The sequence below is a fragment of the Pongo abelii genome, chromosome 15, assembly GCF_028885655.2.
Source record: "Pongo abelii isolate AG06213 chromosome 15, NHGRI_mPonAbe1-v2.0_pri, whole genome shotgun sequence".
In the NCBI taxonomy this organism is placed as follows: domain Eukaryota; kingdom Metazoa; phylum Chordata; class Mammalia; order Primates; family Hominidae; genus Pongo; species Pongo abelii.
The window spans coordinates 45,475,712-45,492,376 of NC_072000.2; the positions used below are offsets into that span (position 1 = coordinate 45,475,712).

The 16,665-nt window shown below is 34.4% G+C and overlaps 2 protein-coding genes across 5 annotated transcripts in view; both read left to right on the forward strand.

Annotated features, from left to right (window-relative positions):
• The window catches only part of LRFN5 (leucine rich repeat and fibronectin type III domain containing 5), a 316,314-nt gene that overhangs the window by 140,990 nt on the left and 158,659 nt on the right, over positions 1 to 16,665 (forward strand). The gene's annotated exons all lie outside the window — the stretch shown is intronic.
• On the forward strand, positions 2,871 to 10,953 carry LOC129049757 (peptidyl-prolyl cis-trans isomerase FKBP1B-like). The gene has a single exon (XM_054530063.2). It carries the CDS (start codon positions 4,635 to 4,637, stop codon positions 4,968 to 4,970), a length of 336 nt encoding a protein of 111 aa, XP_054386038.1. The 5' UTR covers positions 2,871 to 4,634; the 3' UTR covers positions 4,971 to 10,953.

Sequence of the window (16,665 nt, forward strand, 5' to 3'; positions counted from 1 at the left end):
ACTGCTCAATGAAATAAGAGAGGACACAAACAAATGAAAAAAAATCCATGCTCATGGATAGGAAGAATCAATATCATGAAAACGGTCATACCACCCAAAGTAATTTATAGATTCAATGCTATTCTCATCAAGCTACCATTGATATTCTTCATAGAATTAGAAAAAACTTTAAATTTCATATGGAACCAAAAAAGAGCCTGTATAGCCAAGACAATCTTAAATAAAAAGAACAAAGCTGGAGGCATCATGTTACCTGACTTCAAACTATACTACAAGGCTACAGTAACCAAAACATCATGGTACTGGTAGCAAAACAGATATATAGACCAAGGGAACAAAACAGAGGCATCAGAAATGACAACACACATCTACAACCATCTGACCTTTGACAAACCTGACAAAAGTGAGCAATGGGGAAATGATTCCCTATATAATGAATGGTATTAGGAAAACTGGCTAGCCATATGCAGAAAACTGAAACTGGATTCCTTCCTCACACCTTATGCAAAAATTAACTCAAGATGGATTAAAGACTTAAATGTAAGACCTAAAACCATAATAACCCTGGAAGAAAACCTAGGCAATACCATTCAGGACATAGGCATGAGCAAAGACTTCATGACTAAAACACCAAAACTAATTGCAACAAAAGCCAAAATTGACAAATGGGATCTAACCCCTTTATTTTTAAATGACAGGATTCTGGGTATAGAATTCTTCATCAGAAGTTGTTTTCTTTTTTCTTTCATCTTTTGGAATATATCATTCAATTCTCTTCTGGCCTGCAAGCTTTCTGCTGAAAAATCCAGTGACAGTCCCATTTTATACATTAAGTAGCTTTCCTCTGATAGCTTTCAGAGTCCAGATTGCTCATCATTACATGATGGAATCTCTGATAGCTTTCAATATTCTCCCTTTAACTTTTAGCAATTTATTTATAATGTGCCTTAATGTAGGTTGATTTATATTCAAACTGTTATATGTTCACTGAGCTTTATAAATCTGTGTTTCTATCTTCTTCTCCAGGCAAGGGAAATTTTCTGAACTACTGTTTAGAACAAATGCATCTAACAGGTATTTATAGAACAGTTCATCTAATAGCAGTGAAATACATATTCTTCTCAAGTATGCATGGAACATTCTCTTCTATAGATCACACGTTAGTCTACAAGTCAATTCTTAACAAATTTAAGAAGAATGAAATTATATTGAATACCATCTTTTATGACTAAAATGGCAGGAAACTAGAAACCAATAATAGGAGCAGGCTGGACACAGTGGCTCATTCCATAATCCCAGCACTTTGGGAGGCCAAAATGGGTGGATTTCTTGAGCTCAGGAGTTTGAGAGAAGCCTGGGCAACATGACCAAAACTCATCTCCACAAAAATACAAAAATTAGCCAGGCACGGTGGCATGTGCCTGTAGTCTTAGCTATTCGGGAGGCTGTGGTGGGAGGATTGCTTGAGCTTGGCTCATCAAGGGTTCAGTGAGCTGTCATCACACCACTGCACTCCAGCCTGAGTGGCAGAGCCAGATTTTGTGTCAATCATCATCATCATCATCATCACCATCATCATCATCTTGAAGAACTCACAAATATGTGGAATTAAATATCCTTCTTAATGACACATAGGACAAAGGATAAATTAAAAGAAAAATTAAAAAGAACTCTTGAGACAAGGAAAAATGGAAACACAACATACCAAAACTTATGGGATACAGCAAAAACAATCCTTAGAGGGAATTTTATGACAATAAACACCTACATCAAAGAAGAAGAAAGATATCAAACAATCTAATGTTATACCTCTAGCAACTAGAAAAAAAAAGAACAAACTAAGCACAAACTTAGTGGAAGGAAGTAAATAACAAAGATCGGAGCAGAAATAAACAAAATAGAGACTAGAAAAACAGTAGAAAATATAAATGAAAATAAAATTGGGGTTTTTTCAAAAGATAAAATTGACAAACCATTAGCTAGACTAACAAGGACAAAGAGAAAGAAGACTCATATAAAATCCAAATGGAAGGAATCATTATAACTGATACCACAGAAATGCAAGGGACCTAAAGACTATCATGGACAACTATACAATAAAAAATGAATGACAGAAAAAATAAATTAATTCCTAGAAACATTTTATGTACCACAACAACAACAACAAAAGAAATAGAAAAATCTGAACAGACTTGTAATGAGTAAGGAGATTGAATCAGCAATAAAAAACTTCCAAAAATAAAAATAAAGCCCAGGGCATGATAGCCTCACTGCTAATTCTACCAAACATTTAAATACCTAATATCAATCCTTCTCAAGATTATCCAGAAAATTGAAATGGAGGGAATACTTCAAAATTTATTTTACAAGGCAAACTTTACCCTAATATTAAAGCCATACAAGGACACTACAAGAAAAGAAAACAACAGGCCAAAATCCCTGATAAATATGGAGCAAAAATCCTCAACAAAATTAGCAAACCAAATTCAGAAGCACATAAAATATTTATTAACTATGATCAAATGAGATTCATTCCACAAGAGAAAGGATGGCTCAATGCACATAAATCAATAAATGAGTTACACTATATTAACAAAATGAAGAAGAAAACCATATGATACAGGAAAAAAATTTTCTTGATAGACACAGAAAAAACATTTGACTACATTTAACATCTGATCAGGATAAAAACTCTCAACAAATAGGTATTGAAATAATGTACCTGAACATAATAAAATACATATATTACAAGCCCACAGTTAATATCATATTAAACAGTGAAAAGTTGAAAGCTTTTCTTCTAAGATAAGGAAATAGAAAAGGATGCTCACTGTCATCACTTCTATTCATTATAGCATTGGAAGTCCTAGCTAGAACAACTAGATTAGAAAAAAGAAATAAAAGGCCTCCATAAAGGAAAAAAAAGAAGTGAAATTGTCAGTGCAAATTGAAATTGGCATCAGGTTTGCCATGATGTGATTTTATTGTAGAAAACTCTGAAGGCTTTATCAAAGACCTATTAGAACTGATTAGTACATTTAATAAAGTTGTAGTTTATGAAAACAACATCTAAAAAAGAGTACTATTTCTATAAACTAACAACAAACCATCCAAAAAGTATTCAAGAAAATAATTCCATTTACAATAGCATCCAAAAATAAAATTAAATATTTGGGAGTACATTTAACTGAAGAGGCGAATGATGACTGTGATGAAAACTATAATACATAGGTGAAAGAAGTTGAAAAACACACAAGTAAATTAAAAGATAACTCATGTTCATAGATTGAAAAATTTGCTATTTTAAAAACCTACATAGTACCCAAAGCAACCTACAGATTCAATGCAATCTCTATCAGAATTCCTATTTGTTTTTCACAGAAATAGAATAAAAGTCTAATAGAAAAAAAATCCTTGAATAGCCAAAGCAATTGAGTAAAAAGAATAAAGTAGGAGGTATCAAATTTCCTGATTTCAAAATAGATTATAAAGCTATTGTAGTCAAAACAGCATGGTACTGGCATGAAATAAGATATATTGATGAATGGAAAAGAATAGAAAGCACAGAAGCAAACCTGACTATTTAAGGTCAATTGATTTTCCACAAAGATACACACAATGAAGAAAAGACAATCACTTCAATAAATGGTGTTGACAAAACTTTATATCCACATTCAGAAGCATGAAATTGGATCTTTCTGATACACCATATATGAGAATTAATTCAAAATGGACAAAAGACCTATATGAAAGACTGAATCAATGAATCTAGTAGAAGAAAATGTAGGGTAAAGGCTTTGTAATTTTGGTCTGGGAAAGGATTTCTGGGATGGAACTTCAAAAGCACAGATGAGAAAAGCAAAAATAGACAGAGGATATTGCATCTAACTAAAAAGCTTTCATGCAGCAAAGACAACAATTTACACAGTGGAGAAACAATGTCTCTAATCATCAGGGAAATGAAAATTGAAACCACAATGAGATATCACCTCACACCCATTAAAATGGCTGTTACAAAAAATGATAAATGTTGTTGAGATAACAAGTGTTGGCAAGAAAGAGACCCTTTGTACATTGTTGGGGCCAATGTAAATTAATACGATCATTTTGCAAAATAGTATGGAGATTTTCCAAAAACTAAAAGTAGATTCCATATGTCCCAGAAATGTTACTTTTGGATATATAGCCAATGAATCTGAAATCAGCATGTGAACGAAATACCTGTACTTTCGTGTTTATTTCAGAATTAGTCACAGTAGCCAAGATATAGAAGCAACCTGATTTTATTAAAAGATGAATAAAGCAAATGTGGTGTGTATACACACACACACACACACACACACATTAGAATAATATACAGCCATAAAAATAAGGAAATTTTTTTCATTCACAACATGGCTGCAACTGGAGGAATTTACACTAAGTGAATTCAGCCAGTCATAGAAAGACTAATACTTTATGATCTCACTTATATGTAATATCTAAAAAACTTGATATCATCCTACCTACTGACTCAGGTCCCAACTTCAGCTGCACTTCTTTCATCTCTGCAGTTGTGACAGGAAGGTAAGTTGGAGCGACTATGTGACTGGGGCGGGAGCCAAACTGGGTTCGGGGCAACATCAGCAATTCCCATGGATGGGGCTTATGGGGCCATGATGGGTCAAGAAGGACATTCACCAACAATAGCCAGAAGAGTCAAGAAGAGCCAGATGTGTGTAGCACACTACATAGGGATGTTCCAAAATGGGGATAGATTTGATTTATCCCAAGACAGAAACAAACCTTTCAAGTTCAAAACTGGTGAACAGGAAGTCATCAATGGTTTTGAAGAGTACCTAGCGCAGATGAGCTTGGGGCAGAAGGTGAAGCTGACCTGCATACATGATGTGTCATATAGAGCTCCAGGCTACTCTAGTGTCATCCCTCCCAGTGCTACCCTATCTTTGACATGGAACTGCTCAACTTAGAGTGAAGGCAGGAAGGAAATCAAGGTGGCTGGAAATGGCTGCTGCTCACCCTCCTAGTCTGCTTTGCCACTGGGTTGGCTCCTCCTGTTTGGGGCTCTTGATCAGTGTGCTAACCTCACTGTCCCACGGCATGATCCATTCTTTCTGCCCAAGTTGCTGTGTATGTGTTCATTATTGTTCATGCATATCCTTGCTTGAGGAAATTTTGATTGCATTGAAACATTTCATGTTGTGCATTTTTTTATAAGGCATGTAGTAGCCATTCCTGGTCACAGAAAATAGATTTCTTGCTTGCAAAATCTACATCACCCTACCTTCACTTAAGCCAGACGTGCAAGGCGATCAGATATGAAATATACATGGTATACACTAGAGACTTGAGCCAGTTACCTTTGCTTTCACTTTCTATTTTATAAATTCTGTTGGCTGCTCACTTAAACAGTGTCTGCTTTGGAAATAATATGTAAAATAAAGACACAGTGCTTGACCAAAAAATAAATCAATAAAATAAAATTAAAAATAAAACAGTTTATCTCGTAGAATCAAAAGTTAAAAAGTGGTTACCAGAGACTGGGGAAGGATGAGGAAAATGAAAATGTTGACCAAAGGGGACAAAGTTCCAGTTTTATTGGAGAAATAAACTTTAGTGTTGTATTCCACTGCATGGTAACTACAGTTAGTAGGAATATATCATGTATTTAAAAATTGTTAAAATAATAGATTTTTAATGTCCTCACCACAAAAAATATAAGTTGTTAAGGTGGTGGATATGTTAATTAGCTTAATTGGCTCTCTGTACAATGTATACATAGATCAAAACATCACATTTTACCTCATCGATATGTACAATTATTTTTTGTGAATTAAACATAAATTAATAAAATTTTAAAAGAAATATATTCGTTTGTACTTTAGGAAAAAATGTACAAAGATATAATTTTGTGACAACAGCTAAAAGTGGTGTGGATGGAACTGTCAAAGGAGTAGAGATGTTGTATGTTATTGAAGTTAAGCTGGAATAAAATCAGAGTCTTGTAACTGGAGGATGTTAAATTCAATCATTTGGTAACTACAAATAAAATACTAAAGAATATACACAAAAGAAAATGAGAAAGCTACTGGGTGCAGTACCTCATGCCTGTAATCCTAGCACTTTGGGAGATCAAAGTGAGTGAATTGCTTGAGCCCAGGAGTTTGAGACCAACCAAGGCAACGTGGCAAAAATCTCATCTCTAGAAAAAATACAAAATTTAACTAAGCATGGTGGTGGCATGCACCTGTCGTCCTAGCTAGTCAGGAGGCTGAGACAGGAGTATCACTTGAGCCCAGGAGGTTGAAGCTGCAGAGAGCTGGTATCCTGCCACTTCACTCCCAGCCTGGGTGACAGAATGAGGCTCTGTCTCAAATAAATGAAAAAAATAAATAAATAGGAAGAGAGAAATAAATTTAACCATTTCAGTACAAAAATTTTAAATAAACACAAAAGAGGGCAGTAGTGTAGGAAATGAGGAGCATTATTCTATAATACATATGGAAAACAAATAGCAACATGACAAAAGTAAGTCCCACATTATCAGTAATCACTTTAAGTGTAAACGGATTAACCACTCCAATTCAAAGACAAAGATTAGTAAAAGGCATTAAGAAACACACCCATGCACACAGTAATTCAAATAATATGCTGTTCACCAGAGACTCAGTTTGGATCCAGAACACCAATAGGTTGAAAATGAAAATATGTAAAAATATATTTCATGCAAATATTAACAAAAATAAAGCTGGGGTAGCTATAGTAACAGCAGATGAAATAAACTTTAAATTTATAAAGCTTACAAGAGACAAACAAAGGCATTATTTATTAATAAAAGTTGAGCAAGAGTAATAGAGCAAGAAGACAAAACAGTTTTGAACATTTACACATGTAGTAATTGACTGTAAAAATATAAAGTAAAAACTGACCGAATTGAAGGGGAAAATATCTCTACACAATAGTTGGATGCTTCAGTACTTCACTTTCAATAGAACAACTAAACAGAAGATAAGAAGATAGAAGATTTAACGAACAAAATAAGACAACCGGACCTAACAGATATACACAGAACACTCTACCCAACAACAGATACACATTCTTCTCAAGTTCACCCAAGACATTTTTCAGGATAGAACATATATTAAGCCACAGATTAAGTATCTATACATTTTAAAAGATTGATATCACATAAAATATTTACTCTGGTGACAATGGCAGAATAAAGTTAGAAATAACAAAAGAAAAGGTGAAAATACCACAAATTTGTCAAAATTAAATAACATATATTTGTGGAAATTAAATAACATGAATGGGTCAAAAATCACAAGAGAAATTAGAAAATACTTAGCAATGAAGGAAAACAAAATCATAACATATCAAAACTTACGGTACTCAGTGAAAGCAGTGCTAACTGGAAAACTTTTAGCTATACATGCTTACATTTAAAAATAAGAAAGCTCTTCATTGAACAACCGAACTTTACAATTTCTGGAACTAGAAAAAGAGGACCAAACTAAACCCAAAAAAATAGCAGAGGGAAATAAATAATAAAGATTGGAGCAGATATCATTGAAATAAATAATAGTAAAATAAGAGAGAACATTCAAATTAAAAATTGGTTCTTTGAAAGGCTCCATAAAATTGATGAATATTGGACTAAGAAAAAAATGAGAGAAGATTCAAGATAAGTTTGTTGTAAAAAATGAAAGTGGGGATGTTACTACTAATTCTACAGAAATAAAAAGGATTACGAGATTATCCTGAACAATTGTATATCTACAAACTGAATAACCTACATGAAATAGACAAATTCTTAAAAATACAAAACTTACCAAAATTAACCCACAAAGAAATAGAATATCTGAATAGCACTGTAACCAGTAAGGAAATTGAACCAGTAACTAAAACCTTCCCCAAAAAGAAAAGCCCTGGATCTGATGGCTTCACTAATGAATTCTACTAAACATTTAAAGAACTGATACTAATCTTTCTCAAATGGAAAAGGAAGGAACACTCCCTAACTCATTCTATGAGGCCACCATTACCCTGGTAGCAAAGTCAGACAAAGACAATACAGGAAACAAATATTGCAGGCAGTTATACCTTATTATCATTGATGTATAGATTCTCAACAAAATACTAGCAAACTGAATTCAGCAGCATATTAAAAGGATTATATACAAACTGTGTGTGACTTATTCCTAGAATGGAATGATGGCTCACCGTATTAAAATCATTCACTGTAATATACCACATAAACAGAATGAAGGAAAAAATACATGATTATCTCAATTAATGCCAAGAAAAGATTTGACAAAATTCACTATCTTTTCCTGATACAAAACACTCAAAGAATAGAAGGAAGCTACCTCAATATTATAAAAGTCATGTATGACAAAAAATACAGAAACATCGCACTCAGTGGGGCAAGACTAAAATATTTTCTCCTAAAATCATGAACAAGGCAAGAATTCACTTTGCCGCTTTTATTCAGTGGAGTGGTAGATCTTTGCCAGAGCAATTAGGCAATAAAAACAAATAAAGGGGTGAGATGATATCTCATTGTAGATTTTATTTTCATTTCTCTGATTATCAATGATGTTGAACACTTTTTCCTATACCTCTTTGCCAGTTATATTTCCTCTTTTGAGCAATATCTATTCACCTACTGTGTACTCACAAACATTTTTTAAAAAAGCAAAACAAAATTAGAAAGGCACTCCAAATGCATGAAAGGAGGGAAGGAAAAGACATTAGAATTGAAAAGAAAGGAAGAAAATTATCTCTGATCTCAGATGATATGATCTTTTAAGTAGAAAATCCTAAAGAAAATACACACCTAAAAGCTTGCCAGAACTAATTAACACATTCAGCAAAATAAGCGAATACAATGTTAACACACAAAGAGCATTTGCAGTCTATACACTAATAATGAACAGTCTGAAAAGAAAATTAAGAAAATGATTCAATTTACGATACCATCAGAAAGAATAAAAGAGTTAGGAATAATCTTAAAAAGGAGGCAAAAGCCTTACAGAATGAAAACTACAAAACATTTCTGAAATAAATGAAAGAAGACATAGATTAGAAAGAATCCCTGTGTTCACAGTGCGAAGAGTTAATATTGTTAAAACATCAGTATTACCCAAAGGGATCTACAAATTTCCAATCACTATATTCTGATTACTTTGTTGAAGAAATTTTTAAAAATTCTAAAACACACACAGAATTTCAAGGAATCCTGAATAACCAAAACAATATATATATATTTAAAGCTATGGGGCTTATACTTCCTGATTGCAAAACTTACTACAAAGCTACGGTAATCAAAGGATATTGGTACTGCCATAAAGACAAACATATATACCTATGAAATGGAATACAGCATTTAGAAACAAACCCTTGCATGTATGGACAAATTATTTTTGACAAGGTTGCCAACACCATTCAGGTGGGGAAAGAACAGTCTTTTTAACAAGTGATTCTGGAAAAACATGCAAAATAATTAAGTTGGACCTTTACATAACACCATATACAAAAATTAAACTGGATTAAAGACCTAAATATAACACTGACAACTATAACCTCTTAAAACAACACACAAGGCAAATGCTTTAAAATATTGGATTTAGTAATGGTTTATTGGATATGACAGCAGAGGCATAGACAACAAAGAGAAAAATAGACAAACTGGAATCATGAACATTTTTTAAAGTGCATAAAAGATACTATCAATAGAGTAAAAAGGTAACCCACAGAATGGGAGAAAGTATTTGGAAATTATGTATATGATAAGTTATTAATATCCTGAATATATAGAGAACTCCTAAAACTCAACAAGAAATAAGCCAATTCAAAAACAGATGAAGGCCTTCAACAGGCATGCTCCAGAAAAGATATACCAATGGCCAAAAAACATATAATAAAATGCCTAGTATGAACAGTTTTAGGAAAATGCAAATCAAAACCACCATGTAATACTACTTCATAATCATTAGGATGAAGACTCTCCAAAGAATATAAACACAGAAAATAAGAAGACTTGGAGAAGATGTGAAGTGATTTAAACCTTTGTACACTCTTGATATGTTGGCGGGAATGTAAAGTGAAAGTGGTTCATTTGCCTGGGAAAATAAGATAGTTCCTCAAAATATTAAAATAGAATTACTGTGATTCAGTAATTCCACTTTGGGGTATAGAAGTGGAAAGAATAGAAAGCAAGATATCAAAAAATGTATTTGTATATCCATGTTTAAAATTATATTAGTCACAAAGCTTAAAGTTGGAAACAATTCACCTGTCCATTAGCAGACGAATGGCTAAGGTAATGGTATATACATGCAATGGAATATTAGCTTCATAAAGGAAGAAACAACTTACATGTGATAGAGCATGGATAAATCTTGAGGAGATTATGCTAAATAAAATATGCCAATTACAAAAGAATATTATATGACTCCACTTATAGAGGGAACTTAGAGTAGACCCAAACATAGCAACTGACAGTGGAATGGTGATTGCAAGGGACTTCAGGTAGGGGATAATGGAGAGTTATTTTTTAATAGTTTTGCAAGATGAAAAGAGCTCTGGAGAAGAGTGGTAATGATGGTTGTGCAACAGTATAAATGTACACAATACTACTAAATTGTGCACTAAAAACTACTAAATAGTAAATTTGTTGTGTATTTTTACCCTAATATTAAAAACTCAGAAAAAAATGTATGGTTCAGTATGAATACAGCTTAGAGTGTGAGGAATGGTGAAAGCCAGATGCTTATGGGCCTTTAATGGTACACTAGAATTTCATATGTGACACATAATTTTATTTGCATTTGAAGGTAATCATGACAGTGTTGGCAAAATAAAAATATGGGTGACCTACTCTTTTCTGCTGCTATAACAGAATACCACAGACTGGATATTTTATATATATATATATGTATATATATATATATATATTTATCTTGTAGTTCTGGAGGCAATGGATTCTGTAGTATGGCACCAGCATCTGGCAAGGGTCACTCCATGATAGAAGGGCTGAAGGTGGAAGTGAGGACACCAGACAGAATAATTGGCAAGCTCATATTTTTTATAATGAACTCACTGTTATGATAACTTGCCCACTCCCATAATAATGTCATTTAACCATTTACGAGGACAGAGCCTTCATTACCTAATCACCTCTTAAAGGCCTCACCTCTTAATACTGTTGCAATGACAATTAAGTTTCCAATACATGAGCGTTGAGAGACGTATGCAAACAGTAACAATCCAGAATATGTTGTATTGTCTTATAAAACTGTATTGTCTTATAAGACTGAATCCATTTATAAAGCTATTGTATTAATTCATGCCAAAGTTAGTGAAATACTTACTTATAATAAAGCAAGAACTGAGTGCAAATAGAACCAAAGGATGTCATAGACATTGAATTAACAAACATTCGTTGATTTAATGATAGATTCCATAAAAATGTGCTATATATACACTAAGAAATATTTATTGTACAGCTATAGTATTCCATGGCGTATATAGAGATGATGTCTTTTGCGGGAACATGGAAGGAGCTGGAGGCTATTATCCTTAGCAAACTAACACAGGAACAGAAAACCAAATACTGCATGTTCTCACTTATAAGTGGAAGCGAAACCATATGACTTTATGAACACAAAGAAGGAAACAATAGACACTGGGGTCTATTTGAGTGGGAGGAGGGAGAGGAGAAGCAAAGATCACTATTGGATATTGGGCTTAATACCTGGGTGATGAAATAAGATGTACCACAGACTCCCATGGCACATGTTTACCTATGTAACAATCCTTCATACGTACCTCCAAACCTAAAATAAAAGTTAAAATAAGTTCACTAATTAGATGAGAACATTTTCATCCTAATGTTGAAAGTTCATTGTCACTAAATCAATGCCAGAATTAAGAATTGGGTTACTGATGTTAGAAAACTAGCACATATTTAAATAAAATATCAAAAATGGTAACTTTTAGCTAACATCAACAGGGAGACATGCACATTTTGAAACTGTCTCTCTAACTTTCTTTTCTATATTAAAACATTTTCTGTTTGGCTTATTCATTTTGATATGATGAGATAAGATCAAACATATATTGTCCTTACCTCCAAAATAAACTAGAAAAATTGTGTATAAGTGATTTTAAAATTTGGTCCCTATAAATTACATTTCCATTTTATTTCTTAGTGTTTACATCCTGCATAATGTTATCAGTTTTCTTCTCTCTTAACGTCATGGCTTAGTTGGAATTTCTTGAGGCTGAGTAACTTTTCATATATATATATATATATATATATATCAGATTTCTTATATATATATCAGATTTCATATATATATATATTTCTATATATATGTATAGAATGGAAAGAGATTCTATAGTTTGTTGTTTTACGTGCCAGCAAATAGTGGCATAGACCTGTGCAAGAGATATCATCTTTGAGCTTGAAAATGAGAGCAAATGATAACTGTGATACCTGCTTTGTAATATTATTTTGAAGGTCACATAAAATAATGTATGTTAAAAAGCTTTGAAAATAATAAAGTACATATATTAAATATTAAAATTTGCTTTCATTGTATTGTGATCTCAGTTACCCCTTACGCAAAATTATTTGGCTAATGCATGTGTATTAGGCCATTTTCAAACTGCTGTAAAGATACTACCTAAGACTGGGTAATTTATAAACAAAGGAAGTTTAATTGACACAGTTTTGCATTGCTGGAGAGGCCTCAGAAAATTTACAGTCCTGGAGTAAGGCAAAGGTGAAGCAGGCACTTTCTTCACAAGGTGGCAGAAGAGAGCACACAGGGGAAACTGCCACTTTTTAAAAATTATTATTATAATTTTTAGGGTAGACGTGCACAACGTGTAGGTTTGTTACATAGGTATACACGTGCCATGTTGGTTTGCTGCACCCATCAACCCATCATCTACATTAGATATTTCTCCTAATGCTATCCCTCCCTCAGCCCCCTACGCCCCAACAGGCCCCAGTGTGTGATGTTTCCCGCCCTGTGTCCATGTGTTCTCATTGTTCAACTCTCACTTATGAGTGAGAACATGCTACTTTTAAAACCATCAGATCTTGTGAGAGCCCCCTCACTATCATGAGAAGAGCAAAGGGGAAACTGCCCCAATGATCAATCACCTCCTACCAGGGCCCTCCCTCAACAAAATTATAATTCAAGATGAGATTTGGGTGGGGACATAGAGCCAAACCATTTCAGCATGTAATCACTCTAAAGAAGAAAATCAAATTATGCTCTTGTTAATAAAGTTCAGTGTTAATAGCACTTATGGTAAAATTCAAATGCACATAGTTTTACAGCTATAAATGGAGTTACAGCTCCTGTGGTCAAGCATCAAAATCACAAATTAGAACATATTGAAAAAAAAATTGAAATTATAATCCTTCCACATATGTGTATTTTCTTTCCTCCAATGCACAAATGTATTGGCTTAAGAATGGACTTCTAGATATGTTCAAGGAGATTAGATAAATATTCACACTTATATTTAGTTTTAAATGTTTATCACATTATAAAGTCACTGGTGATACATACAATGTATCTGTTTATCTCATCTCTTTGGAAGTCTCTCCAAGCAGATGCACACTCTGAGGATGCAGAGAAGTCAGTTTGACTTTGAGCATAGGGTTAACTTAACCCTAAGTATCTTACTAAGGGCAGTCTCACAGGACATTAGCATCAGACAGAATCCTTAAGGCCAATCTCCTCCAAACTTAAGTCCTACACAAGAATGTCATTTTTTTTAAATTATACTTTAAGTTTTAGGGTACATGTGCACAACGTGCAGGTTTGTTACATATGTATACATGTGCCATGTTGGTGTGCTGCACCCATTAACTCGTCATTTAACATTAGGTATATCTCCTAATGCTATTCCTCCCCCTTCCTGCCACCCCACGACAGGCCCCGGTGCGTGATGTCCCCCTTCCTGTGTCCATGTGTTCTCATTGTTCAATTCCCACCTCTGAGTGAGAACATGCAGTGTTTGGTTTTTTGTCCTTGCGACAGTTTGCTGAGAATGATGGTTTCCAGCTTCATCCATGTCCCTACAAAGGACATAAACTCATCATTTTTTATGGCTGCATAGTATTCCATGGTGCATATGTGCCACATTTTCTTAATCCAGTCTATCATTGTTGGACATCTGGGTTTGTTCCAAGTCTTTGCTATTGTGAATAGTGCCGCAAGAAACATACATGTGCATGTGTCTTTATAGCAGCATGTTTTATAATCCTTTGGGTATATACCCAGTAATGGGATGGCTGGGTCAAATGGTATTTCTAGTTCTAGATCGCTGCAGAGTTGCCACACTGACTTCCGCAATGGTTGAACTAGTTTACAGTCCCACCAACAGTGTGAAAGTGTTCCTATTTCTCCATATCCTCTCCAGCACCTGTTGTTTCCTGACTTTTTAACGATCGCCATTCTAACTGGTGTGAGATGCTATCTCATTGTGGTTTTTGTTTGCATTTCTCTGATGGCCAGTGATGATGAGCATTTTTTCATGTGTCTTTTGGCTGCATAAATGTCTTCTTTTGAGAAGTGTCTGTTCATATCCTTTGCCCACTTTTTGACGGGGTTATTTGTTTTTTTGTTGTAAATTTGTTTGAGTTCATTGTAGATTCTGGATATTAGCCCTTTTGTCAGATGAGTAGATGCAAAAATTTTCCCCCATTCTGTAGGTTGCCTGTTCACTCTGATGATAGTTTCTTTTGCTGTGCAGAAACTCTGTAGTTTAATTAGATCCCATTTGTCAATTTTGGCTTTTGTTGCCATTGCTTTTGGTGTTTTAGGTATGAAGTCCTTGCCCATGCCTATGTCCTGAATGGTAATGCCTAGGTTTTCTTCTAGGGTTTTTATGGTTTTAGGTTTAACATTTAAGTCTTTAATCCATGTTGAATTAATTTTTGTATAAAGTGTAAGGAAGGGATCCAGTTTCAACTTTCTACATATGGCTAACCAGTTTTCCCAGCACCATTTATTAAATAGGGAAACCCTCCCCAACTTCTTGTTTTTGTCAGATTTGTCAAAGATCAGATAGTTGTAGATATGTGGCATTATTTCTGAGGGCTCTATTCTGTTCCATTGGTCTATATCTCTGTTTTGGTATCAGTACCATGCTGTTTTGGTTACTGTAGGCCTGTAGTATAGTTTGAAGTCAGGTAGCATGATGCCTCCAGCTTTGTTCTTTTGGCTTAGGATTGACTTGGCAATGCGGGCTCTTTTTTGGTTCCATATGAACTTTAAAGTAGTTTTTTCCAATTCTGTGAAGAAAGTCATTGGTAGCTTGATGGGGATGGCATTGAATCGATAAATTACCTTGGACAGTATGGCCGTTTTCACAATATTGATTCTTCCTACCCATGAGCATGGAATGTTCTTCCATTTGTTTGTGTCCTCTTTTATTTCATTGAGCAGTGGTTTGTAGTTCTCCTTGAAGAGGTCCTTCACATCCCTTATAAGTTGGATTCCTAGGTATTTTATTCTCTTTGAAGCAATTGTGAATGGAAGTTTACTCATGATTTGGCTCTCTGTTTGTCTGTTATTGGTTTATAAGAATGCTTGTGATTTTTGCACATTGATTTTGTATCCTGAGACTTTGCTGAAGTTGCCTATCAGCTTAAGGAGATTTTGGGCTGAGACGATGGGGTTTTCTAGATATACAATCATGTCATCTGCAAACAGGGACAATTTGACTTTCTGTTTTCCTAGTTGAATACCCTTTATTTCCTTCTCCTGCCTCATTGCCCTGGCCAGAACTTCCAACACTATGTTGAATAGGAGTGGTGAGAGAGGGCATCCCTGTCTTGTGCCCGTTTTCAAAGGGAATGCTTCCAGTTTTTGCCCATTCAGTATGATATTGGCTGTGGGTTTGTCATAGATAGCTCTTATTATTTTGAGATATGTCCCATCAATACCTAATTTATTGAGAGTTTTTAGCATGAAGGGTTGTTGAATTTTGTCAAAGGCCTTTTCTGCATCTATTGAGATAATCATGTGGTTTTTGTCTTTGGTTCTGTTTATATGCTGGATTACGTTTATTGATTTTTGTATGTTGAACCAGCCTTGCATCCCAGGGATAAAACCCACTTGATCATGGTGGATAAGCTTTTTGATGTGCTGCTGGATTTGGTTTGCCAGTATTTTATTGAGGATTTTTGCATCGATGTTCATCGGGGATATTGGTCTAAAATTCTGTTTTTTTGTTATATCTCTGCCCGGCTTTGGTATCAAGATGATGCTGGCCTCATAAAATTAGTTAGGGAGTATTCCCTCTTTTTCTATTGATCGGAATAGTTTCAGAAGGAATTGTACCAGCTCCTCCTTGTACCTGTGGTAGAATTCGGCTGTGAATCCATCTGGTCCTGGACTTTTTTTGGTTGGTAAGCTATTAATTATTGCCTCAATTTCAGAGCCTGTTATTGGTCTATTCAGAGATTCAACTTCCTCCTGGTTTAGTCTTGGGAGGGTTTACGCATCGAGGAATTTATCCATTTCTTCTAGATTTTCTAGTTTATTTGCATAGAGGTGTTTATAGTATTCTCTGATGGTAGTTTGTATTTCTGTGGGATTGGTGGTGATATCCCCTTTATCATTTTTTATTGCG